This window comes from Festucalex cinctus, chromosome 19 (assembly GCF_051991245.1).
Source record: "Festucalex cinctus isolate MCC-2025b chromosome 19, RoL_Fcin_1.0, whole genome shotgun sequence".
Taxonomy (NCBI): domain Eukaryota; kingdom Metazoa; phylum Chordata; class Actinopteri; order Syngnathiformes; family Syngnathidae; genus Festucalex; species Festucalex cinctus.
The window spans coordinates 9,638,492-9,666,011 of NC_135429.1; the positions used below are offsets into that span (position 1 = coordinate 9,638,492).

General features: G+C 38.2%; 2 protein-coding genes across 2 annotated transcripts; both read left to right on the top strand.

The window, feature by feature from the left end:
* Window positions 1-580: 580 nt before the first annotated feature.
* LOC144007252 (digestive cysteine proteinase 2) lies at window positions 581-7,528 on the top strand. Its single transcript, XM_077506700.1, has 11 exons — window positions 581-781; window positions 1,359-1,418; window positions 1,562-1,654; window positions 2,944-3,116; window positions 3,227-3,488; window positions 3,571-3,766; window positions 4,854-5,047; window positions 5,132-5,223; window positions 5,340-5,501; window positions 6,822-7,011; window positions 7,105-7,528. Exons 1-11 carry the CDS (start codon window positions 733-735, stop codon window positions 7,290-7,292), a joined length of 1,659 nt encoding a protein of 552 aa, XP_077362826.1. The 5' UTR covers window positions 581-732; the 3' UTR covers window positions 7,293-7,528.
* Window positions 7,529-8,008: 480 nt separating this feature from the next.
* dennd3a (DENN/MADD domain containing 3a) lies at window positions 8,009-26,656 on the top strand. The gene is made up of 30 exons (XM_077507377.1): window positions 8,009-8,200; window positions 10,252-10,345; window positions 10,442-10,597; window positions 10,677-10,812; window positions 11,823-11,938; window positions 12,006-12,136; window positions 12,205-12,316; window positions 12,578-12,697; window positions 12,977-13,075; window positions 13,161-13,280; window positions 13,354-13,469; window positions 13,545-13,700; window positions 14,493-14,589; window positions 14,694-14,797; window positions 15,280-15,485; window positions 15,550-15,709; window positions 15,777-15,933; window positions 16,365-16,581; window positions 17,247-17,326; window positions 18,455-18,634; window positions 18,703-18,873; window positions 19,118-19,247; window positions 19,412-19,519; window positions 21,335-21,432; window positions 22,169-22,323; window positions 22,788-22,854; window positions 22,957-23,029; window positions 23,115-23,233; window positions 23,336-23,473; window positions 25,151-26,656. The coding sequence occupies exons 2-30, from the start codon at window positions 10,265-10,267 to the stop codon at window positions 25,343-25,345; spliced, it is 3,798 nt and encodes a 1,265-aa protein (XP_077363503.1). The 5' UTR covers window positions 8,009-8,200; window positions 10,252-10,264; the 3' UTR covers window positions 25,346-26,656.
* The last annotated feature ends 864 nt before the right edge of the window (window positions 26,657-27,520 follow it).

The following is a 27,520-nucleotide window of genomic DNA, read 5'->3' on the forward strand; positions in this document are numbered from 1 at the left end:
TATATATATATATACATATGCTCAAGTAGCACCCTGTAGTGCAGATTGTTATATATTTATATGCCTGTATTCTTGCATTTGTTGTTCATGTTTAATGCAAAAATAATAAGCAATAAACATGTGCGTCATCGTTTTCACTCCACAGGCGATTTTTATGGTGTATTTTGTATTACAATGTACATGTACATATTAAGTATCTACTTGGTTTATACTAGGATATTCTGGTATCCAGTAGAAGTAACCACGGGTTACAAATACATCACAGCAAGAAAATCAAAAAGCTGCAAGTCAACAATAAGCAACAGGTCAGAAAACTCATCAAATGACGTTAAAAAAATAAATTACAAACGTATTATTAAAAGGCACATAAATGTATTTTTTGTGACAATCGCCATAATGTGTGGCTATATTTTGTTTCATTTTCTTATATTTTAAGATGAGTTTATTTTATAAATAAATAGAAACATAGTATTTATTTTCGTTTTAGGTCAGTAAAGGACTGCTTGATCACATGAGTAAAAATCACATGACGCCCAACAAAAGCCCTCCCTCTCTGCTTCTGATTGGGCACTACACTTCCGGACTCTCCGTTAATTGGAGGGGAAAGAAATGTCCATTAAAGCTAAGTTATTGTTTACGTGTTGAAGTGAGTCACACGGTTTATACAGCGATGCGTTTTGCTTTAATGTAGTTTGTGTTTTTAATCAAATATTTTAATTCAGTATTCAGAACATGACACGAACGTGGTTCGTCGCAGCCGTTCTGCTGTGGACCGTCTTCGGTAAGGCTCACGTGTGCTTTGTGTTATAAAGAAGCTAACATTTTCTCTTTTTAATCGAAAGTATTGTACTGTAACTTGTAGTTATTTCATGGCAATCAACGTTATGATTAATTGATTTAAAGTCATTTATGTTTTTGCATTAACAGCAGAGCTCATTGATTTATGGAAGAAAAAAAATCAAATCCCACACCACAGCCCGTTTAGAAAACTGTTAATTTAAAGTTTGATTCCCATTGTACCAAAAAATGATATAGTTATCAATATGATTTACATTCTAAATTGCCTGTAGAATGTGTACTTTAATTCGGCACATAGTATTTGTGTGTCAGTCAGTCATTGCCCAACATGAACTGACACAAACCACAATGAGAATAGTGAAGTGGGTGACGGTTGGCTAATTGTTTACACGAGAAATTAATTCTTGCTATTCTGCTCTAGAATGAATGAAAACAAGATTAAGTTAATCGTATTGGCGTTTAATGCAATGCAAATGTAGTAGTACACACATACTTAGAGTCACTTTCAATGTATTAAATCTTTTTGTCTAAAAAAGAAAAAAAACTGTTTATCTTTGCAGGCTCTGAAGCAAAAGTGCTGCCTTCCCTTCCTGATTTCGGGACAGCTTCTCACGTGAAAGGTGAGCAAAACCATTCACTATTTGCTTTTGTCATCACCACTTTATCTCACAAAGGTGTGTCTTTACAGTGTTTTTTTATTTTTATTTTTATGTAAATAATGTCATGTGTCCACAATAAAGAATGATTTGACGTGACTTTACAGGAGTGATTTCTTTGCCTTATGCTGAGATCAAGGAGCCCTTTGAGGCCTGGTTCGACCTGAAGGCAAAGTCGAGCCGCATAGACTACTATCATGGTGAGAAGTCCTTCTTCATTCTGTTTCTCCATACTGGATGGGATGTGAAACTTGAGAAGCCACCGTAGCACATTTGGGCGAGCGGAGCAGAACAGAAACACTCTTCTGCTCATCGTCTTGCACGCTCACGTGACCTTGTTCCGTTTACATGAGCGTGTGGCGAAATGCACACCGTTTTGTGTATTTAGCTTATCTTTTTTTTTTTCTTCTTATCGTTGTTGTTTACATGAAAAGGAAAAATAGTTTAAGATGCTTGCTGCAGCAATATTCTATTTCATGAGGTGTCTCTTTCCAGCTCTATATACAGGACTGTCTCAGAAAATTTGAATATTGTGATAAAGTCCATTATTTTCTGGAATGCAATTAAAAAACAAAAATGTCATACATTCTGGATTCATTACAAATCAACTGAAATATTGCAAGCCTTTTATTATTTTAATATTGCTGATTATGGCTTACAGCTTAAACAAAACTCAAATATCTCAAAATATATCATGAAAAAGTATACTAGTCGGCTATTCAACTAATCACTTGAATCGTCTAATTAACTCGAAACACCTGCAAGTGTTTCCAAGTGAATCCAGAATGTATGACATTTTTGTTTTTTAATTGCATTATAGAAAATAAAGGACTTTATCACAATATTCAAATTTTCCGAGACAATCCTGTACAGTTGAGGCCATTATGATTTATACACAGTAAATTAAAGAGATTAAAAATACATATTATTGGCTGAATGATACAGAAAAATACCACAAATAGTGGCAAAGAAATTATAGAAAAGTTTTTTTTTATTTTTCTAATGTAATAGTTTGTGAAAAGATTTTGGTTTATTAAAGATGTATTTTCAGTGTTGTATTTGTTTATTTTTTTATTAAGTAATATCAATTATTTAAATATGCCGTTTTGAATGTAGATTATACTTGTCTATATTTTAATTGATTAGAATAATTGCATTAATTTACTATATAGCTGACATTTATTTCAAGAATTAAAAAAAAAAATAGTTTGAGTTTATCTTTTTATATTTAAGGGTTCAGAGTGATGATAGCGATCAAAAGGTTGTTACTTGCCACGTAAACAGTCTTGTCATCTACCACATTTTTGTCCACTTTAACAAAATGATAAAATTATGTAAAAATGATTTTTAAAAAGAAATCGTCAGATAAATGTTTTTTATTTTATTGTTTTTTTTTTTTTTTAAAACAAAGCTACTATGTATGACCTGGTACAACATTTAATCCAACTCTGAGAGTCAAATTTCTACCGTTCCTCGTGTATTCCACCAGGACAAGTATCAACATACCAGCTGGGGGCCGAGCAGCCGTGGGGGGCCTCCTATAAGATCACGCCCGAGACCACCGAGGAGGAGTTGAACGTGATGAAGTGCTTCCAAGTCAACGGAACCAAAGACGAACCCGTCGCCACGCAAGCCGCCTTGCCTGATGTGCAGGGCTTTCAGGTCTTGATCATATTTTTTACAAGTCATATTCCATATATTTGTTCATAAAATTTAGTCCATGGAGAAAAAAAAAACGTAAAAGAATTTTAAAAAATCCATTTCCACCACAGTTCCTAAGGATGGAGTACTATGGCGGCGCCCTTTGCGAAGTGTGGCAGAATGTGACCACCGTAGGCTACAAGAAAAACACCTACACGCTGTGGGTGACCCGCTCGGAAAAGCGCGCCGACGGCCGGGCGGATCCGGCCACGCCGCTGCACTACGAGATGATGGGCTACAACACTCTGCTGGGCTCCCATTTTGACAAATACCTGGTGGACTACAAGGACTTCTCCTCCAACGTGGACCCCGTAGTTTTCTCCCTCCCTGAAGGTTTGCCATCAAACGGCAACGAAATAAATCAAACATAATGATGGCAATATAAGAAAACAAAAAAAAAAAACATGTCGGACAGGTATGAGCTGCGGAGGATTCCCCGGCCCAGGAGTGGAGCATCACATGTTGGCCAATCCCATGAAAGATCTCATCCACACGTCGTCTTCGGGCCACTCGCGGCGCATCTTCGACCATTTCAAAGAGAAGTTTCAGCGTCAGTACAGCGACCAGAGGGAGCACGAGGCGAGGGAGCACGCCTTTCTCCACAATCTCAGGTGAGTGCCGTGTGGATCGCCCTTTCAAACGAGAACATTAGTTTTAGTTTTATATTTGTCCAATAACATTTTTTTCATTGCATTGGTTATTTTTGAATTTCATGTCTCGTTTGTGTCAATGTTTACAATTTTTTTTCCCTAATATTTCTATTATTATTATTATTATTATTATTATTATTATTATTATTATTATTATTATTATTATTGTTAGAATCAATTAGAAATATAATAATTCACAATCTTTAAAAATTAATACTGGGTACTGTCGCACTGGAGAAGAGAAAAAACATTTATTTAAAATAAATATATAAAAAAATACTATTAATATTATTATTATCATTATTATTATACATTAGAAATGTAATAGATAATTCAAAGTATTTTCATTGCATATGATATTTTTGAATTTCATCTCTCGTTTCTGTAAAATATTTTTGTATTTTTTCTAATTTATTATTATTATTATTATTATTATTATTATTATTATTATACATTAGAAATAATAATAGTAATAAGAATAATAATAATACATTAAAAATGTAGTAATATAATAATAATAATAATATCAATATTAGAAAAAATACAAAAATATTTAACAAAACTGAGACATGAAATTCAAAAATATCCAATGCAATGAAAAAACTTGAATTATCTGTTTTATTTCTAATGTGTAATAAAAATAATTAGCATTATTATAATAATAATAGAAACATTCCGAAAATATTTGACAAAAATGAGACATGAAATTCAAAAATATACAATGCAATGAAAAAAATTTAATTATCTGTTATATTTCTAATGTGTAATAATAATAATAATAATAATATAATAATAGAATTATTAGAAAAAATTCAAAAATATTTGACAAAAATGAGACATGAAATTCAAAAATATCCAATGCAATGAAAAAGCTTGAACTATCTGTTATTTCTAATGTGTAATAATAATAATAATAATAATAATAATAATAATCTAATCATTTCTAATATGTTTATTTCTTAAGCCTTTTGTTTTTTTCTCTTCTCCAGTTTGACTGTAGCCAGTGTTGATTTTGAAAGATTGTATTTGTGTTCCATTCTCCTCGTAGATACGTCCACTCCAAGAACAGAGCGGGACTCTCCTTCACGCTGGCCCTCAACTCCCTGTCCGATCGCACCATGGCGGAGATGGCCACCATGAGGGGGCGCCGGAGCAGAAAGACCCCCAACCGAGGACGCCCCTTCCCGACCGACTTATACAAAGGAGTCAAAGTCCCCGAGTCGCTCGACTGGCGCCTTTACGGTACATATCACATGAAAGTTTATTTATTTATTTATTTATTTATTTATTTTTTTAACTCATGAACTTTTGATTTTTCATTTCCAGGCGCCGTGACGCCAGTGAAGGACCAGGCCATTTGTGGCTCCTGCTGGAGCTTTGCCACCACTGGTGCTTTAGAGGGCGCTCTCTTCTTGAAGGTGACTGGAACAAAAAAAAAAAAAAAACAAAAAAAAAAACAGCAAATGCAGTTTTCTCACATATTCCAATACTTTTTTTTGTTTTTGTTTTTTCTCTCTCTCTCTTCTTGTGCCAGACGGGTTCCCTGCAGGTGCTCTCCCAGCAGATGCTGGTGGACTGCACGTGGGGCTTCGGCAACAACGGCTGCGACGGCGGCGAGGAGTGGCGAGCGTACGAGTGGATCATGAAACACGGCGGCATCGCCACCGTTGACACCTACGGACCTTATATGGGCATGGTGGGATAACGGGCATCCTTCATAAAAACTGCGACTGATCCCACTTGATGGCACTTTTGAATGAGAACTACACATAATCGACTTTGTACTTTCTTCTTCACATTAGTCGTATGCTGTATCTAAAAAAATATTCCCAAAAATCAATTAAATTCCTTAACATAATAATGTATTTATCATTTTTTTATTATGTGATTCCACGACATCAAATTACGAATAACTATAAAAGTAATATTAAGATATTGATAGTATGTACTCAGTAGATCTGGATAGGCTACTATAAATATGGGTGGAAAAATAATATACAATTTAAATTAAAAGATTTTGAATTAAAAATAAAAGAGTTAAAAAAAAATTGGAAATGTAATTGTTGGAACGTTATTCAGTTAGTACACTATTGTCATTGATTCTACTACTTTTATAAATATTTTATGATGTCCATTTTTATGGAGTTCTATCGAGCAAATATTGTAAATATTACAATACAGTTCTTAACGTAAAAAAAAAAAACATTTTAATTAATCTAACTGTTATTTATTAATTAAATTTTTAAACAAATAGATAAAGAGATACTTGACTCATTGAGCCATTTTCAGCTGTAAAAAGTTCATATTTTGTCTATAATTAATGTGGGAACATAATTATTTTTCATGTACAATTAGTACCTTTAAAAAGTATTTTTTTCTACTTGCTGTCAATTGATGATGACACCACCTGTGCTGAGGAAGAAGGTAATGACCAATCATGGCTCACCTGTTTTCTGTGGTTGGTCAGCAAAATGAGCCATGATTGGTTGTTACTGAGTTCCTCAGCACAGGTGATGTCATCATCGGTCCACAGCAAGTAGGAAAAAAATACTTCTTAAAGGTACGAATTGTACATGAAAAATAATGAAGTTACCACATTCATTATGGAAAAATATGAACTTTTTACTGCTGAAAATGGCTCAATGAGTCAAGTATCCCTTTAAAAACTTAATGGATATAATTTTAAAATAAACTTTACAAAATTTGATTTGCAAGATACAATGTTTATAAATGACTACTAACACGTTATAATCAAGGTTTTTATTTTTATTTTTTTTACCATTACATGTATTCATTCAAAAAAGCTCCTCGTAAATGTGAATAAGAGCAGTGATGTTATATATTACAAAACAATAGGATTTTTTTCCCCTTATATTGCATAATTCTGCTTTTTTTGTGTACAACATAACCTGGGGGCCTTGAAAAGCAAAAGAAAAACATTAAATGCATTGAAAATGTGGAAAAAAAAAAAAAAAAAAAGCGCCTCCACGTGTTAAATGCTCTTTTGTGCACACAGAACGGCTTTTGCCACGCCAACGCGTCGCAGCTGACGGCGCACGTCCACAGCTACACCAACGTGACGTCGGGCGACGCCCAGGCGCTGAGGTTGGCGCTGTTCAAGAACGGCCCCGTGGCCGTCAGCATCGACGCCGGGCACAGATCCTTCGTCTTCTACAGCCACGGCGTCTACTACGAGCCCGCCTGCGGTACGGCAATACAATTATGTATTTCTTGAACCCGCCAAAATAAAAAATACAATTCAAATAAACTACAATTTTATTTTATTTTTTTTAAATAAGGCAACACAACAGACTCGCTGGACCACGCCGTGCTCGCCGTGGGATACGGCACCTTAAACGGGGAACCGTACTGGTTAGTAAAGAACTCGTGGTCCACCTATTGGGGCAACGACGGCTACATCCTCATGTCCACCAAAGACAACAACTGCGGCGTCACCACCGACGCCACCTTCGTCACACTGGCATAGACACGCACCACTCTACCACTTGTGCCACAAGCATGAAAAAAATAAATAAATCAAATATACAGTATGTGCTTAAACAAATGTATCAAGGAATCAATAGAGTTGCTGGTCAATTTGACGTTTTAATGCTGGAAATGTCATTTTTAAAAAACAACAATTTAATGCCACTATTTGAGTGCCTGAGCATGGATGAATGAAAAAATTAATGTGCTGCTGAATAAAAAAATTGTCAATGTGAATTATTTTGTTAGGTTTACACAATGTTATTTATTGCTGGTGAATATCAGTCATAAATTAGGTGTATCACAATAATGTCATCAGGGGGCAGTGTAAAAAGAGTCTCCGTTTGATAGTGTCCGTAAGTGAACGTGCTCACGTTCGAACATATACATATATATATATATATATATATGCCCTGCGATTGGCTGGCAACCAGTCCAGGGTGTCCCCCGCCTACTGCCCAGAGCCAGCTGAGATAGGCGCCAGCACCCCCCCCCGCGACCCTTGTGAGGAGTAAGCGGTCAAGAAAATGGATGGATATATATGTATATATAATGTATGTATGTATGTATGTATACACTCAGCTACAGCAGGTGGCGCCATTGCACCGTTTGGCTGCCTTTTGTCCGTGGAACGAAACAGGAAGTTATTTTAATGTTGAAACGCCCACCCGGATGTACATGTTACATTACAGCGAGTTTCACAATTCGCGCGGGCAAAACTTTTTTTTTTTTTTTTTTTGTACGTTTGCGTCACTTCACTAAATTCAGTCAGTCCAGCGTGTGAACGCAACAAACTGCTGCTGCTGTGCCAACTGCCAACGTTTGGGTCGCTCTCGCCCTCGAAGATGTCGAAATGGCCGCAGGACTTTGTGGAAATTGCAGCTTGACTGTGGAAAAGTTTAATTGAAGGTAAGTGTTTTATTTTTACGTCGTTAACGAGGCGCCACTCGTGCCAACTAACCTGCCAGAAGACTACACGACTAGTCAGTCCTATCGTTGATTTGCGGACTAAATAAAGAAAAATAACTTTTACCAAGTCAGTAATTCTAAACTTGGAGAAACCTCTCAACGTTAAATGTGCTCATGTGCTTATTTTATGTATACATTAATGCAAAGACATCCTACTAATTTTGTTTTATATACAGTAGAGCTTTTTTAAAGATACAATTGAAGTAATTTCCATTAAACAAATAACATTTCTAATCATGTGGTGAATGAATAACCAATAATTTTTACAAGCAAAAAAAAAAGTTTTTCCAATTTCTGCTCTGTGTCGTGATTCAAGTTGTGAAAATATAACATGAATGATTATCAAGTATGCTATAATATATGCAGTTGTTTGATTGACTGATTTTGGGGTGCTTGACATAACACAGAAGTCATACAGAGTTCAGGGAGTGCCTTGAGATCCAGATCTGCACGTTAGAGGCCAATTCCTGCACTGTTGATGAGTTGAATCATCCATACATTAATGTCAGACGTGATTTTAATCCAATTTGTTCAACAATTGTTATGAGGATAAATGTGACCCTGGTCAAAACTAAGCCCAATCATACTGTGTATGCATGGCAAATAAACAGAAAGTTACAATAATAATGAGTATAGGTCAAATAGGAGCTGACTGTACTTCAAATAATGACGATTAAACCAAATTGTAAATACTAATATCTGGAAAAATCAGCTGAAGTATTTCCTAATTTGAAATGTGACATAACAGGAGGGTTTTTAAATCCGCTTTCGCTTCGGCCGCCACTTCCATGTGGGGCTTCTACAGCTTGTTTCCAGTGTTGTTTCAGTTCTTTCAAACACCTGATGAGAAAATATGAGGCCAGACTTGTTTTGTCCTCGTCACTCCTACTATGCTCAGCTTCCTTGCTATTGGTGAGTTTTGTTTTTTGTTTTTTTAAACGAAAGAGCCTATGAGGCGGTAAAACTGCTAAAAATGTGCATGGTAACTAGTTGTCCAGCGTCTTAGAAGTAAACTCAAGAAACAAGGATTGTTGTAACTTCCCTTATTCACAGAAATACAACAACAAAAAATGAGGCTATCATCGTCACAGAGAAAAATGAGATGTTACTGTTATGTAACTGTCTTGAGTCAATCCTGACTTAAAAATCAGTCCTGACCATAACCTTTTACCAAAGAGGAAGGTTTTATTATCCTATTTTCCTCCTTATGTGGCAGTCAAATATCATCTCTTCTCGTCCTAGTCAGCACTCGAGCCGCGACATTTTGGACCAGCTGCTCTTTACCACTTGCTGGCGTCAGCAACTAAGCACTATTAGTTTCAGAATCACATCTGCATTTTGTTAAGGGTTTGTCTTTTGATGTCTTGTTCCCACAAACACTTTTAACAAACCTCGTAGGGGGTGATTTAATTAAGCGTACGTTTCCATGACACACTCAACTGGAGGCCGGAATGGGCGAAAGAGAAACACTTTTTGAAGGTGAGGGATGAGACAGAAGATAAAGAAGTATTTTGGGATGAGAATAACGAAGAGGGAAGAAAGACTGATGTGTGTTAAAGTGAGTTTTGCTTGTAGCTGTAATTCAAGTCAGATGTTTGGCTAATATGGAAACGCCAAGCTGCCTTACACTGCACACGACACAGAGGATACAGTGGAGTCTCAGATGTCAAACACACAGTGTTGGAAAGTAGGAAAAAAATAGTTCCTTGGTCACCTTGACATGTCAAACCTTGCCTAAAAATACTGTCTCTGTCTTTGAGTTAATCTGGAGGAAGTTTCACAAAGGGATGTATATTTATACAGAAACGTGTGTCATCACACCATGGGGTCATTTTGCTGGCTTTTAATTGGTTTGTTTTGGAAGCACTCATGCACACACGTTACTGGAAACTTGAGTTAGTCACATTTCGCGCACATTCAGGGTGGTCTGTTGGCTCACTATGACTGTGATGTCATCAGCGCTCATCCCACCGTCATTATGTTGCTTTCAGTTCATATGTGGAAATGGCGGAACTACCCTCGGGACTGTTGGAGGCATGTGTGGTGGTTGGAGCCTCCAGTGACAAGCTCAGAGACGTATATCAGGTATTCATAGATGATAGAAAAATATATTTTTTTTTGTGAAAGTACAATATTTCTCTGCTGTCTCCATTTTTAATGCATTCTATTTTTTTTGACCAGCTTCATCAACAAAATAAGTTTTTGGAATTTCCCCTTCTGGATGCAGAGGTCCTGCAGGTCCATATCCCGCCTTTTGTCTCCAAGGAGACCAATTCCAGTCACGTGATTGGTCCATCCTTTAGCCGTGTGCAGCGGCGGAGAAGCTTCATCAAGAAGGTATTTCATAATGTTCGACGCTGTGGACACATTATTTTTTTTTTTTTAAATGTTTACAATCTATTGACCGCTCATGTAGAAGAGGCGGGACCGTGCGCCGGACTCCACGCGTAACGGAGAAGCCGCCAATCATTCGGAGACATCCTCAGCAACGGAGGACATCAGCGTCCCGAAGGATCTGGACCTCATCGCGTTGCCCCAGCTCTGTTTTCCAGGTACGGCTGTCTGATTCTTGGCTTGTTATTGTTTTTTTTTGTAAACTATAATATTTGTGTGAATACTGAAAATATGTATTTATTCATTCACACTTATGGTCTTCGGATTCTTGATTTTTATTATTCTCCTCATTTTTTCGTCCTCATTCAACTCCTTGATACATTAGATTTTCACCGTTCCAATTTGAACTTTCTACAAAAATTCACACCAATCGTGCCCATATTTTTCTCATTCCACATCTTACCTTCATTGCCAGGTGTTTGATACTGCTGCAGTGGCGCAGTTGGTGAAGAGCTTAAATGATTTAACACATAACATTCAGCATCAACGACAGCTTTCTGTATTATACCAAATTATTCAATATAAATACGCAGTGTGCCATGGCTTTAGTCCGACTTCAATTTCATACAATAGTCTGTGGAATGATTTAACATCCATTATATTTAACTCATGTCCTCCCAAAAATGTATAAATATGTTCTATTTTAAATGTTTTAAGTGTCCCAAAGACGTATTTATACGTTTTTTAGTTTTTTTCTTCATTTTATATTTATTTTTTTATGCGAGAGCATACAGGAGGTTGAAGAAATGGTAGTTATTACACAAACGGCCAGCAGGTGGCTGCAGAGTATAAGAGATCAACCAGAGCCATATTGAAAAAATAAGTTGAATTACTCACTTAATTCTAAATAGATTTGTGAAAATTGATTAAACGACAGACACACTATTCAATAGAAATACACAGTGTGGCATGGGTTCAGTCTGACTTCAATTTCATATAACCTTTGTGTAATGATTTAACATCCATTATATATAATGTAATGTCACATTATTATTATTATTATTATTATTATTATTATTATTATTATTATTATTATTATCATCATCATCATTATTATTATTATTATTATTATTATAAAGCATTCAGATATTAGCATTCAGCTTCAAGCATTCACACGCAATTTCCAGAAATTGCACGTTGAGTATCATTTGTTATTTCTTTTGGTCAGGTGGTCTTCAGTTGGCCATTGAGCAGAGAGAAGATGCGTATCACTTCCTGGTTTTTACCGACCTGTTGGGGAATCGAACTCATGGAGTTGTGGCACAGTACTACAGATCAGTACCGGTAGATGCTTTTTCCAAGACCAGTTTTGTGTTTTCACGTCATCGTTTCTGACTGGCTCTTTCTCCAGTCCTGCCAGGACGCTGCCATGCAGAACGGTCATCGGTGGATTTCATCCAAATGCCGACTTTTCACGCCCTTCGCCGTGTGCGTCATCTCCAAGTTCCCCTACTACAACGCCTTGAGGGACTGCTTGTCATGGTAATCCTTTGGAGCGTTCACATTTTTCAAAGGCGACCAATTGATGCGTGTTCTTTCCACTCGTTTAGTTTGCTAGCCCAGTTGCGTCCAGGGAGGCAAGCCGACTTTACGGAAACCATGAAGGAGTTCTCCGCCAAGTTGTCCCTCGTCCCTTTACCGCCTCCTGGACAACTAAACGTGGTCAGAAAACTCATCTTTACTCACATTTGATGTATTTCTGAGTATAGTCTTGGGGAGTGGTGGATTTATTTGTTATTCCCCCACCCCAAAACTGAGACAGGATGTCAACGAAACTCCACACTGAAAGACGCTTTATGTGTGCTCCTGTTTTGGTTAGCAACAGAGTTCAAAGTTGTTGTTTTTTTAATTTTTTTTTTTTTTTAAGCAAATTGTGCATGTTGCTAGATTCTTCTCCATACTCTATCTGTCTGTGTGTGTCAGTCCTTTAGCCTCCGTCCCCTCCTGGTGGTTCTTCCATCCAGGGAGGACCAGGACGGCTCCATCATCGACGTGGACTTGCACCTGCCTTTGCTGTGTTTCTCGTACGCAACACTCCTCCAGGTAACACTCCTGGACGTCCGGCTTTCCTTTTTTTAACGCTACGATTGCGCAACATGAAAAGTAGACTGGCGTGTGTTTGTTTACACTGGAGTGGCCGGAATTCGACCTTTTAGCGTAGCACTCCCCTGGGAAAGCTAGCGATGGGCAGAATAATTTTTGACCTACAAAGATGAAACAGGGTGAATTATGAGTAAGTTAGGCTATCATATATAATTCTAATGAAACAAGTTCAACCTAAAAACAAACATCCCTGTTGTACTTTTTTAAAAATGTTTATAGATTTTGTCCTGCCTCCTCCAAGAACAACGGCTGGTCTTCTTCTCATCCGACTGGGCCAGACTCACTCTGGTTGCCGAGTGCCTCTTGCTCTACCTGCAGGTTGGTAACGTCGCGCCAGCGCCGTCTTGAGGAAATGATTTTTCCCAATCTCAATCTCTTATCTTCTTTTCCCGTTTCAATGCAGCCTCTCAGCTGGCAGCACCCGTACGTTCCCGTGCTGTCTCGAGGAATGCTGGACTTCCTGATGGCGCCCACGGCCTTCCTGATGGGCTGCCACATCAGTCACTTTGAAGAAGTGGCTGCGGTGAGGATACACGTGTCATCCAGGCCACGTGGGAGCTTTATTGTGACATTAATTTTTGACTGTCTAATTCCAGGAGACCGAAGATCTCATCCTGGTGAATATTGACGATGGTAACATTCAATCATCCTGGGCTGAGGTCATCGACCTTGCCACGATTCCTCTCACCGCAGCCGATTGTTTTATTTCAAGGTAACAACATGTTGACATGCGAAGGTACAACTACTACTTGATTCTAAAATGTCTTTCGTGTGGGCCCGTGTTCAGAGCTGAGTCGCTCCAGCTTCACTATGACTTGGAGCTGTGTCACCTGGGATCGGCCACCGACGCCATCGGCCTGCAAGCTCAGCGGCGAGTCTGGCAGAGGCGACTCAACAAGCAGATACAAAATATATGCCTGGAGCTGCTGGTCAACATCTTCAGGCATGTCTATAAGTCGGTCTTGGTTTTATTCTGGGTAATTACTAGGGTTGTCAAAATTAGTGGGTTAATTTAGAGTTCCTTTAACTCCACAAATTTTTTAACGCACGATTCATTTTAATAAACACCCCTTACTTAGAAAGCCTGTACTGCCGTCATAATGTAGCAGACAAGTCCACATCAACATTTAGCAGTCATAAATTAAAGTCTATTTGTCCATTACAATTGTATAAATGTGCAGAATTTCACAATTTACTTCATGTTAAAGATTAAATAGCTCTTAATATGAAAAGAAAAATGCACTGTGATGTCACCAATGTCTCTCAAATGCAATTATGCAGTGTGTGTAGTGGCAGAAAAATGACCTCAACGCAAATCAATATCACACTTGTTTTTTTTTTGTTTGTTTTTTAACAGTAGAGTGCATCTTTTTAATTTTAACTAAATCCTATGAATTATTATGAAATTACTTTATCAATGACTAAAAGATGCACCCATATTTCTAGTCAATTAACATGTTTTTCCACTTTTACGTTAATAAGAGTATGAAACTTAGGGAAAAAAAAATAACTTGTAAAAAAATTGTATATTGTGCATTTAGAACAGATGTAAAATTTGCGATTAATAGTGAGTTAACTATTGAAGTCATGCCATTAATTATGATTACAAATTGTAATCCCTATTACAAGTTGATGCTGATCTACTTCTAGTTGGAGTTTTATATCCAAAGTAAGAGAATGTATTACGCCATTTTGATTTGGAGTCCTAAAATGTCCGTCACGTGTCTTCTATCAGAGGGGTCCAGGACTTTCTAAACCATGAGCACCGAGTTTTTAACAGTGAGGAGTTTTTGAGGACCAGGGAGCCCGCGGATCAGCCCTTTTACAAGAAGGTACACTATGAAACACACAAGAACGTCACATCAACGCTTAATTGCAAGCACTGACCCTCGCTGATTTTTAATTTTTGTGTGCGTCTGTTGTGTTCTGCCCTCAGGTTTTAGAGACTCACATCTTTCACTCATTCCTGCGAGACAGGCTCAACAGGAAACAGGACAGCTTCAGCCGCATGGAGCAGAACACGCGCAACCTCGCACACAGGTACAGTCTGTTCATGTTCTGCCGTGATCCGAACACCGTGGGACCAAGCAACCATAACGCCGTTGCAATTAGAAACTCTGCACATAATTATCGCTTCTCAGTGTCACAGACAGGCACGGGAGACGTGCGTGTGCCCTGCTTACTGTTCAAAAATCCAATTTTAGATTCCATTTCTTGAAAATGTTTAGTCAGTTGAGCTTTTGGTCAACTTCCTGACTGTATGTTGTAGATAAGACCACGTGGGTGGTGCTGAGGAGGTTCTCGAGCTAGGGAGCTTTTTCTTTTTTTTTTCTTCTCCATCAGGGGCCCTTTTATATTTTTCATAAGAGTTCCTCTGAGGTATATTGTTTTTGAAATTGGGTGATAAAATACTCTTTAAAATAAAAACAATAATGTATAACAAAATATGTATTTAAAAAAAATGATTATGTCATGCAGCATTCATTAAAGCACATTTGACCGCCATCGTCGTCACTCTGCAGGAATCGCGTTGTGACGGATTCGCCCCGGCGTCCGCCCATGTCCGAGCTGTCCCGCAACGGCTACAACAGCTACGCCAGCCCGGACAACCGACTGAGCAAGCGCCTGGGAGCCAGCATGCCCAACCTGGACCAATCGGTCCACGAATCTCTCACTGCCATCAGCCCCGTCCGGCCGGCTTCTCTCCGGAAGATGACCCCCGACATTGGTGTGTGCGTGGGCAGATGAGAAAGATGTTGGCAACTCAACTGATGAGTTTGATCTCGTTCCAGGGTTGAAGGTTCCTCAGAAAGCTGTGAAGGTTTTCCGTCTTCCCGAATTCCCCCCTCCTTTGGCGTATCATTATGTCCAAAACTATTATTCGGAAATGGTTGCGAACCTGGGCAAGGTCATCAGCGCAACTCCTCCTGATGAATCTGCTCTGCTGGCCAGGTAATAAGGAAACGCGCAGGATTTAGTTGACATGTTTGTAATTCTGTTGGCTTCCTCTTTTGTCCAGGTATCATTACCTGCGTGGCTTGGTCAACACGGTGTCAAACAGACGTCTGGACGCGTTAGAGGACTTCCAGAGTCTTTATAAGACAGACTCCGACATCTTTCCTTTGCAGATGGTTAAATCTCTGGTGGACTCGCTGCCGGAAGCTGATCGTTTGCAGGTCTTTATTTTTTTGCTTTTTTTTTTTTACACAAAAGCAATCACTCTTAATGCCATAGCAAAAGCATTGTTTTGTATTTTCACTCGTGGAAGAAGCACTTCATGGCCAAGCTGCCATATTATGCTTTGTCAATTTGTTTAATCAGTGCACGTAGGGAAGACATCACCAAACAGGAATACTATTTGAGTTGTGCTAAGCTAAGCAATTAGCTAATGCTAATTCCTGCTAACACTGCAGCTCTGCTTACTGTTTGGTTATTCACCCAGCCTTGTTTCCAAGTCTTGGTCGGAGAAAGTCTGGCCTTGAGATTGGTATAATGTAAATTAGTTACATCACAGTGAACTAAAAATTCAGAATGGATTGCGAAATCACTGGCAGATTTGTGGAAATTAGCATAATTTAATAATAAGTGACCTGTTAATTTGTTGCAGGCGGACAGACGGCCAGAACTAAAACGTCTCATCATCCGCCTCAAACGGGACCAGGAGCGCGAGCGCCACGACAGCAAGCACGAGGAAGGCACCGTAAAACGCTTCCAGCTGCCGAAAAAGTACATGCAGCTGGATGAGTTTGTCAAGTGCGTCCAGGAATCCGGGATGGTAAAAGACCAGGGGACCATTTACAGGCTTTTTGATGCGCTCACTGTTGGTAAGTGAGGCAGAAATGAATCTCATTTGTCCCCCAGTATGGACAATACTATCCAATCAGTTGCCATCCAGTAGACAGATGCACTCTTTAATGAAGTAACTGTAGGTAAAATAAATGCCTCAATCAACTATTTGTGTTGTAAAATGTCTCCCACAAGCTCTCAAGGAGTTTCTACCACAGCACACATAACTTCCTCAGGTTAATGATTTGCTCGCATTTTTTAAGAAAGGGAGCCTTAATACAGGACCTGTGGATGCCAATCGCAACTGCCATGATAAATCTACAGTAGTCATCTCTATAATAAGAGACTCTGAAGTCCACTCCCAGTGGATGGTTTTCTTTACACTACATTACACAAGAAATGCTCAGGGGTGTTTTGCACATTGTAAAGAGTTGGCACTGTGACCTGACGGCATTCCTGTGTGATTAGCACAAGGCGCGAATACGAGATAAGAAAGACCTGGAGACTGTAAATATTATTCTAGCAGGGGAGAGCCAGAAATAATTAAACCTCGCTGTAACTCTTTTCCTCTTTGTCATCTCTCTTTGTGTTCTGTTTTTTTTTTTTTTGGATGGCCCATTAAGATACAACTGATTGCTTTTTGTACCGGAATTTATCTTTAGGATGTTAACTACTGCTTGGTTCATAATGTTGTTCATTTCAGGGCATCAGAAGCAGGTTGGCCCCGAGCTGTTTCGTGTTTTCTACACCATCTGGAAAGAAACTGAGGCTGAGGCACAAGAGGTATCCATGTATCCATGAACCTAAGGAGACAAACTGTATAACGTTTGTATTTTTTGCAATTGAAAAGCTTCCCAGGTGTCTTAACAAATGGTCTGTATTTTTTGGGTCAAACTATACAAAGGACAGAGAATTACAGAGGTGTCGTTGTTGCCAATTTAGCAAATTTATTGCTATAGCTATTATTTATTAATCTGTATTTATTTATGTAATTATTAAAAAATTGTTTTTGTTGCCACCGTGGCCCGGTCACTCTTGGAAAAGAGATTTATTTTTTATTTTTAATCTCAATGTTTTTTTACCTGGTGAAATAAAGGAATGAAAAGCCAGAATGGCTCACTCACAGACACTGTTTTGGAAATAGGCAGCAACCAAAAGATTTTATAGGTTGTTTAATTTCACACATGATGGTGAACAGGCACGCCAGAGAGCCAACATTTTTTACATAGCCATATTATGTCCCCTTTATGGCTCTAGGCGTACCTCTGGGTGGGAACAGTTTGTGACAGTTGGAGATTCAAATTCTGAATTAACTGAAGTCACATCTGGTGTGCCTCAAGGATCCATACTTGGTCCTCAGCGTTTTCTTACTTTCATTAATGATTAGATTTCAGTATTCCAAAGTCTTTGCGTTAATGTTAATATTTTTATGGATGATGCTAAACTTTAGGGTTATTAATTTCAGTCATTATGATGATGTCAGAGACTTAATCCAATCTGATTTGGACACAGTTTATCAGTGGTCCAGTAACAAGCAGGTGGAAATAGCATCTGAAAAATGCTTTATTATGCATTATGGCTGCGCTAATCCAAAATGGCATTTTCATGTAGGCGGCAATGAAATCACTGGTAAAAATGTTACTCGTGACTCGGGAATAGACTTTTCTGAAAATTTAAAGTTTTCTTCTTAAAAGTTAATCTTATTTTTGCGAGTTTTCACAATCGTAATGTTTTTATTTATTTATTTATTTTTTTTAAGTGAAAATGTATAGTTTCTGCTAGACCTGGATGAAAATTTGCACTGGAAAACATGGTTATATAATACAAGACAAATTGAAATTTGCATCTACAAATTGCAGGTATAAGGGAGATGTACTGCAATGACACAAGTTGTATTTTTTATTATTTTAGGTATGCTTGCCTGCATCTGTGTTGGAGCACATTGAACCCAGCGAGTGTGTCTTCAAACTGTCCTCCTCGGTTAAAACCAGCCGCGGTGTGGGCAAGATCGCCATGACCCAGCGGCGGCTTTTCCTGCTTACCGACGGGCGGCCCGGCTACGTGGAGGTGGCACAATACAGGGATTTAGAGGTAAAAGAAGAAAGGTTAGGATGCAGTTAACATGCCACACACTTAACTTCTTCCGATCTTCCCGGCAGGAGGTCAAAGTGTCCTCGGCTCCTTTCTTGCTCCTGCGAATCCCCAGCTTGAAGCTGCGCATTCGAGGCAGGAAGGAGGCCTTTGAGGCCAATTTGAAGACGGAGACGGAACTCTGGAACTTGATGGTCAAAGAGATGTGGGCTGGACGTGACATGGCCGACCAGCACAAGGTAGCACCGAATGAGGGAGTGTCTATATACTATAACAAACTGATTGAGGATTTACTTTGTAAAATATAAAAATGTGCAGTGGATATGAAAAGTCTACACGCCCCTGTTCAAATGCTCAACTTCTGGCTAATGGCATCAAAATTTCTGCATCCTTCATTTCCGAAAAAGGAGGCTTTATGTTTACACGCAAAACGTTTCCAGGTAATTGTAACAAACAGTTCAACCAGTGTTTTTTTGGTTCCAGGACCCCCAGTACATGCAGCAGGCCCTGACCAATGCCTTGCTGATGGACGCGGTAGTGGGCAGCCTTCAGAGCAGTAAGGCCACGTACGCCGCCTCCAAGCTGGCTCACTTTGACCGCATCAAGATGGAAGGTAGACCCAAAACAAAATGCCATCGACAGAGGAAATAATAAACATGATTTGAATACAGATTGCTGAAGTCTCGATCCAAATTGTACCAGTTTTTCCCTCTCAGGTTTCCTTCCACAAGTCTGCATTCTTATTCTTTTTGTAATGCATTGTTTGTGTGTCTCTAGTGCCGATGATGGTTCCCAGGACGACCGCCGAGACGCTCAAGCACAAGATTAACCCTTGTCTGGAACTCGCCGAGCCTCGTGCCATTGACGTTCTTCTCTACACGCCAGGTAACCGAAATTAAACACTTCTGACCTTTCCACATCGCACGTGGATGCTCCCTCCACCGGTGACTCTGTGTCATCAAGAAGTCGATTAGTCATAAAGACACCCATAAACAATCCGAAACTCTTGTGGTGTCCTCTGCAAGAACACGCTTAATGGGCGGGTGGATGTTAAGACAATATTTCAAAAGCAAATATTGCTTATACAAACATTGCAGCCAGGAGCATGGAGCTGTGTGCATTCGGCCCCTCATCTGACTGTATCTTCTGGTTGTGTTCTTTAAATATTAAAAATAGGATGAAATCCTCGTCTTTTTATTAGATATTTTCATTTTGATTTTAACAGTCTAAAATGACTATACACCACCTTGTTTTTAAAAATAAACACCTCTTGTCTTGATTACATGAATGTTATTTTTAGGAAATAGACTAAAACTTCTTCCTCTGTCCTTATTTTTCTTATTTTTATTCATCCATATTTAAAAGCATTTTTGAGTTTCCAAAGATGGTAGTAATTTAATTTACTAAACATGTTGCGTGTCACATTGACCCATGAACATGTTTACCTTACAAAGAAACACATGGAGATTTTTTTATTATTTTTTTTAACTTCATACTACTGTCAATCTCCTGTTATGATGTTGGTTCAAATTGAACCATTTTGTAAGAAAATTGAGAAATGATTTGCAAAATATACCAAAGAAATGGATAAAATGTTTTTTTGCTAGTCTTTTTTTAACCCCATTTTTCTTCTGTCTAATATGTTGATATATATTTTTATATAATATTATATTTTTTAATTTGCAAAGCCCTAAATTGAGCAGGTCACACTAGCCCATACATATTCTTAGTTTACGAAAGAAGCAAGCATAACATGCCTTACTAGGCGTGCAAGCAACAGCCGATTAATCATAAGGCCACTCTCTGGAACGTTTCTGGCCTATAATAATATAATGGCCTACAGAGTGAAGTGCCAGTAAAACGTCATCAGTCTTCAAAAAGAAGCAAAGGTTAAAGAACTGCATAATAAAACGAAAAACTCAATGGTGATACAAGTGGGTATCTGATTACTTTGCGAGCATGTGGCGCCACTTAAGATGTCCTTCTGGTGGCAGGCTGACTCAGCGACTCAGTTCTTCCTGTCGCCTCGTTGCCATCTGCGTGGGTGAAAAGAACAAACGTGACCATTCAGGCGAGCGGCCGTCAGCCTCTCCTCTCGCTCTCGTTTGAATGTAGGTCACCGAGTTGAATTCCTGGCACTTTCCCAACAGCGCTCCCTCTTCGCCTGTCAAATAGCTTCCTTTCTCTCCCGCCAACGTCGTGCCTCCTCTCCACATTCTCATTCGCTTCTCCACCTTGTTTTTAAACATAAACACCTCCGGGGTATTGAGTACAGGGAATTGACCGTTAGCTGAAGACGGGGGGTTGTATTTTAGCAAATATTTCCATGAAAGAGGACATTTTTAGAATTAAAAAATGGTTAGGTCTGTCTGTGGTGATGGTGTACACGTTTGGTATACGAAAAAACAACTCTTAAATCAGTATTGAGGTGATTCACTCCTCTTTTAGTATATCTAACAAAAACTCTTTGTTTCTGTTCTACACCAAAATTGTACTGGGGTTAGTTATGACCTGATGAATCATCATTTTTCGGCACAGTAAAAAGAACAAAATGAAGCCAGCACGAGAAGTACTATCATTTTTCTGCTATTCTTCTGCATTGTTTTAATGGCTAAATTTGACACGTAACATAACAGGAGGGTTGACTTAAATCAGTCACATATTGGTGATAAAAGTATGAAATAACTGTGATTGTTTCAGGTCAGTTGTGGGTGTCTGTGAGTGACGGCAAGGTGATGGTGTTTGATGCCTCCAGCTGGTCCCTGACGCATACTTGTCAAGTCGGCAACGCGAGACTGGTAAAGAAAAAAAGAAAAACATACAAAATGCACAGAAAGTGTCCCAAAATACTGTACAGTATATACAAAAAATCATAAAAACCTTTCGAGGTTGTTTGGTCTATACCTGAATAACTGCCTTGTTACAGGGCGGACTAAGGCCATTAAACTGGAAAGTAGATCATTCATCTGTGTTTCAGTTGAGTTATTTCTAAGACCAGGAGAGTCTAAAGTGTGGCAAGGCACATTTGACCGTCCTCTTGTGTTCTTGGTCATATTGAATTAATTAATGTAATTAAGAAAAAAAGTACAATCAAATGTTACAAGTAGGGTTTTTTTTTTGTATGAAACTTCTTGAATAAAATTATTAGGATTGTTTTAATAATAATGAGACATAAACAAAAATGACTGGGATTTTTCGTTGCCTACTTGACCTGCAACATAACCTAAATTATGACTCCTCAGTCATAAACACAGGCAGTTATTGGACAGTTTTGTTTAAAAAAAAAAAAAAAAGTACGGGGAAATTCCCGAGTGTCCTTTAATTTAAGTCTAAGTCTAATTTGCTTCCAAATGTCACAGATGAAGAACTACATTTATTAAGAGTGTATCATTAACAGTTTTCACTATTATTGTGCAAGTGGTGGAATTGTAGAACACGATTGCCATCTAGTGGGGATTTTCTGGAATGACAAAATTAAACCCGTGAGCTGTTTATATTCCAATCCTCATCATTCCTTCAATTGTGTTGCTTCAGAACTGCATGTTGGCCGTAGACAAAGACCAAGTGTGGATGGGCTCCGAGGATTCCGTCATCTACATCATCAGCATGGTGGCCATGGTTTGTAACAGGCAGCTGACGGATCACCGGTCCGAGGTGACTGGACTCGCACTCGACACGGACAAATACAGGTGAAGCAACAGTCATTTTGGAATTTTGCTCAAAATGCATAGTTACGAAAAGCTGGATCAATTGGTTGCCTAATCTAATTTATTTATAAGATAAATAATATGTTCCATTGGTTCTCAGTTGGGTTGAGATCAGGGGATCTCCCTTTAGAGTAGACAATTAGCAGCTAAAGCAACAATTTCAAGTTTTATTTTATTTTCAAAATATAGTGCTACAAAAAATATGGAGGTCCCACAGGTTCTCAATAGGGTTGAGCTCAGTGGAGGATGGTGGCCACACAGTCATCACAATAGCCAATCATTAAATCCTAATTTCAAATGATGAGTATACAATCTAGATCATTATTAGATTAAACTTGGTCGGGCTTCACTGCTTCTAACCCTAAAATGGTTTTTCACCTCTACCAGTTGATTTCTTTTGTAAATTTTTGCCCATAATTCACATCATCATTGTACTTTTCTTTCAGCCAGAAAGTGGCGTACTCCTGCAGCGCAGAGGGAACCGTCATGGCGTGGGACGTTTCCACATTGCAGGTCGGTCGGACATTCCAGAAAATGTGGAAATGTCTCTTTCAGTTGTTGTTTCTTCCAAAAAATCCAAAGCCAAATACCCATTCTGTGTCTGTGACCTCTCAGGTGAAGAAGAACTTCCGCCTCTCATGTGACCGCCTGCACTCGGTGTACAGCTACAACGTGACTCTCTGGTGCTGTAGGTGTCTCAGTGTCCCTTTTTATTTGCTTCAAAGCCACCAAAGAAATAAATTCAAAAGCGTGCTATTTCTTATTTCTTCCAGGTTCGAGGGACAGCATCATGGAGGTGTGGAGAAACGGCACTTTAAAGCATCGTCTCAACCTGCCCGAGCAACACAAAGGCTCTGCGGCCACATTCAGCTCTATGCTGTTGTTACCCGAGGTAACACAAACACACTTGTACTTGGTTGATTTTCAAGTTGTCCTGATTTCTGAGCATTTTTCCCTCATAAGATATAATGTAAAGTGGATTTGTGTGTGTTAGAGAGAGGAGGTGTGGAGCATATGTACTGATTCCGGAGATGTTTGCATTTGGCACACGAAAGATGCGTCCAAGCCTTACCACCGAGTGGCGCTACAGGACTGCACTGGATGTCGCTGCATGATTAAAGTGAAAAATCAGGTGAACACATATCACATGATCAACATTTTATTAAATAAACATTTCAAGCCAGCTATTTGAAGCTGCTAGTGTCTCTGACCTCAACCCTATTAAGAACCCTTTCATCCACTGGAGATGCCTGGCAGTTGTGATCATCTAGGCCAGGGGTCAGCAATTTTTGCTGTCAAAAAAGTCATTTTAAGCCAAATTTAAAAAAAACAATCTGTCTGAGGCTGCATTGTGATGAAGGAAATATAGTGTTCGTGTTAGTCTAATGTATTGAGGGCCCAAGAGCTTAATGGAGCTGTGCCATAACAGAAAAATATGCAGCATCCAATACTTGAGATTCATTTTCCCCTACCCTTTTTTTATTTTTTATTTTTTATTTTTTGTAATTTTTCACACTTCATTTTTCATTCATTTTCTAGAATTTTCTGCCTTTCTGTTAGATTTCTGACATTTTTTGGCAATTTTATGGACATATTAAAATAATTTTCTTCCTCTCGTTTTCCTTTTTTGGACAGTTTATGGCTATTTTTTTCTGCCATTTTTTTGTTATCAATTTTCTGATAATTGTTGGCAATTTTATGGAATATGGTATTTTTTTCCTCTCTTTATTGCCTTTTTGGAAAGTTTATGGCTATTTTGTGACTTTTTTTTCTGCCATTTTTTGCTATAAATTTTCGCATTATTTTTGACAATTTTATGGACGTATTATGGTAATTTTCTTCCTGTCTTCTTCCTTTTTTTGGACAGTTTATGGCTAATTTTTTTTACATTTTTTCTGCCATTTTTTTGCTATAAATTTTCAGATAATTTTTGACAATTTTATGGTCGTTTTATGGTACGGTAATTTTCTTCTTGTATTCTTCCTTTTTTGGACAGTTTATGGCTATATATGGTTATTGACATTTTTTTCTACCATTTTTTGCTATCAATTATCTGATAATTTTTGGCAATTTTATGGAATATGGTAATTTTCTTCCTCTCTCTTCCAACCTTTTTTTTGGTCAGTTTGTGGGTATTGTTTTGACTTTTTTTTTTTTTTCTGCCATTTTTTTTGCTATAAATTTTCTGATAATTTTTGACAATTTTATTGACGTTTTATTGTAATTTTCTTCCTGTCTTCTTCCTTTTTTGGACAGTTTATGGCTATTTTTTTCTGGAATTTTATGGAATATGTTAATTTTTTCAGTTTGAAATTTTTTTTCTGCCATTTTTTGCTATCAATTTTCTGATATTTTTGGCAATTTCGTGGACATTTTTACAGCAGTTTTGACGATTTCATCTTTTGTTTTTGGACATTTTATATTTGCTTTTTGATCGTTTTCTTTTCTGCCTTTTAAAAAAATCAATTTTCTGACTTTTTTTTTTTTTTGGCAATTCCAAAGGCATTGATGGTAATTTTATGCTTTTCTTCTTTTGTTATTGGACATGTTATGGTTACATGAGGCGTGTTTAGGCAACTTTTGAAAAGCTTTTTCATCAAGCTTACACCTCCCTTTTGCTGACAACTTAAAAATTTGGACACTGACATTTTTTTAATATTTAATTATTCATTTTTTTTATGTAATCATTATATATCATATAATAATTTCTACTATTTTTTTCCGAGAGCCACTGGAGAGGGACTAAAGAGCCACAGGTTGCAGACCTGTGATCTAGGCAGTAACACAAAACGGCTTCTCGCCTCTGTAGGTGTGGGTTGGCGGAATTGGCCGCTCCTCCACCAAAGGGAAGATCTACATACTGGACGTGGACCGCCGGCTGGTCCTCAAGGAGCTCCACGGCCACAGCGACAAGGTTACGGCGCTGTGCTCAGCCGAGGACCGCTACGTTCTCAGCGGCGCCGCCAAGCACGATGGGAAGATCGCGATCTGGAAGGTGGAGTAGGAAGCGTTGTTTACAATCGGGTGACCACTTCACATATGTGGGGACTAAATGGAGACTGACGCAGAAAACCGTCTGACTTACACCCTCAGTATCGACAGTAGTATTATGTAAGCCAGCCTGGCCTCCAGCTGTGAATTCATTCCGTTTATTGGAACTTTTTGTTCTGGTCGTAAAGATGGTAAAAGACGCTATAACCCTCTCTTGAACCCAATCGTGAACTTACACAAGTTATTTACCGGTGATCACTTTATTGTTGCCTGTAAAACGAGGAATTTTCCAAGTCGCTCTTTTATGTAAAGGGATGAAATCGACTCAGCAACTTTAGACCTTGTTAGGTAGTGTCAGAGTCATAACACGCATTTAAAAGCACAAGTGTTTCAGTCTTACCTGGTTTTATATAAAGGACACTAACATGGAATTGACCCAGAACTTTTGCAGATTTTGAGGTAGTATCAAGAGTTGGGACACGTGCTTCTAAAAAAAAAAAAAAAAAAAAAGCAGACATTTGTCCGACTTTTGTTGCGTTTTGTTGATTTTCTGTTGTTGAAAGCAGTTGTCACAGTCCAAAGCGCTGGCATTTTTTGTCGAATTTTTCCAGCAATAATCCTGCTTTGGTTGGGTTCTGCGTAAAATGCAGTTCAAGGCAATTGCGCAGGATCTCAACTAGTGTTGCTTTAACCATGTTGTACTGAGTAATCTGGACAGAGAGCCCTGTAGTTGAAAAAGTTAAAATTTCCGACAAGTTACATGGACTTTCTCTATTTACTATCACTGTATAATGGTCAGATTTTATTTAATTTTTTTAACAAAATTTTTTACCTCACTTCTTTATAAAAGGAACAAACATGGAATGGGATGGACAAAATAGACCCCTGAAGGGCATGTCAGGGTCAAGTGGGTTCTGTGAAAAATGCAATGTGGGATTGATGCCAAGTTTTCCGTTTGGCTTCGGCATTTTTGAGGGATATCTGAAAAACGCTTGTTTCCTCACAGGTTTTTCAACCTCTTATATGAAGGAACTAAAAGTAACCAAAGAAAAACAACAAAAATCCCTTTAAGGTCATATAAGATGCTTCAAACATATTTATATGTCACTATTTAATCTGTACTGTAGATCACTAGGCATTTTCATTGTGTTTCTGTACATTGTATTTTTAATTGCAATGTAATTGCACTTTCTGTTGTGGAGGAAGAAATTTAACACATTTGTACTTTTTTTTTTTTTTATGTGATGCTTTGTTGAAAGTGTACAAAACACTTGAGATTTTTAACAGTAAACGGCACATAATGTGCAACGTCAACACTTTCAAACCTGCATCTGTTGTTTGTAAACCATCTTCAGTTGCCACTTTCGACCACAGGAGGGCGCTGTCAATGTTTACAAGTGGTAGCAAAAAAAGTGGCATGCCTGGAGGAAAACATTGACTACTATCCAGACAACTCCCTCATGTTTGCTGTTCTCTTTAGCATTAGTTTTTGTTAACCTGGCAATAACCAGATGGATATGTGATAAACAAAAACAAAAAAACAAAGTACAAGATGTATTCTCCAGAGTTTAACTCACAAATACAGCGAGAATTCATCTTGCGAGAGCAAGGACTTTTTGTACAATATATGCTCAAATTCTCTATTCTGTTTTATTTTTATTAATGTTAATGGATTTCCATAATGTTTCCCCCAAATGAGCTTCTTCACCTATGACTTGGCAGCTAGCTAGGCTGGGTGAAAATACGCCATTTTTGAACAACTCCTGGACTACACTGTGTAAAAGGTAAGTAGAACTGCATTGAGTTTTGTTGGATCTTATTGTTTCTTGATTATTTAGTGAAGTTGGAAGCATTGCTGGAGTATTATTATTATGTTTTTGTCTTGTCGATGTGACTGCTGCATGCTCCACATACACAGATCCATTGACAAATGTATGAAGTGCTGCCTCCACAAGTGAAAATACATTGTTTGAGCACTTTTGATGTTTTCATTAAAGCATATCATAGGCATGTTATTAAACACTTAAATTGTAAATAAAAATGCAAATGTGCCTCCTTTAAGATACCAAAAAAAAAAAAAGAAATCTGAGTTGTTGTTTTTTTCTATACATTGGCTCATTATTGCGTTACATAAAAGTGCCAGAAGGCGTTTAATCCCGCACCCCTTTGGCTGGCCCTTTAAGATAAG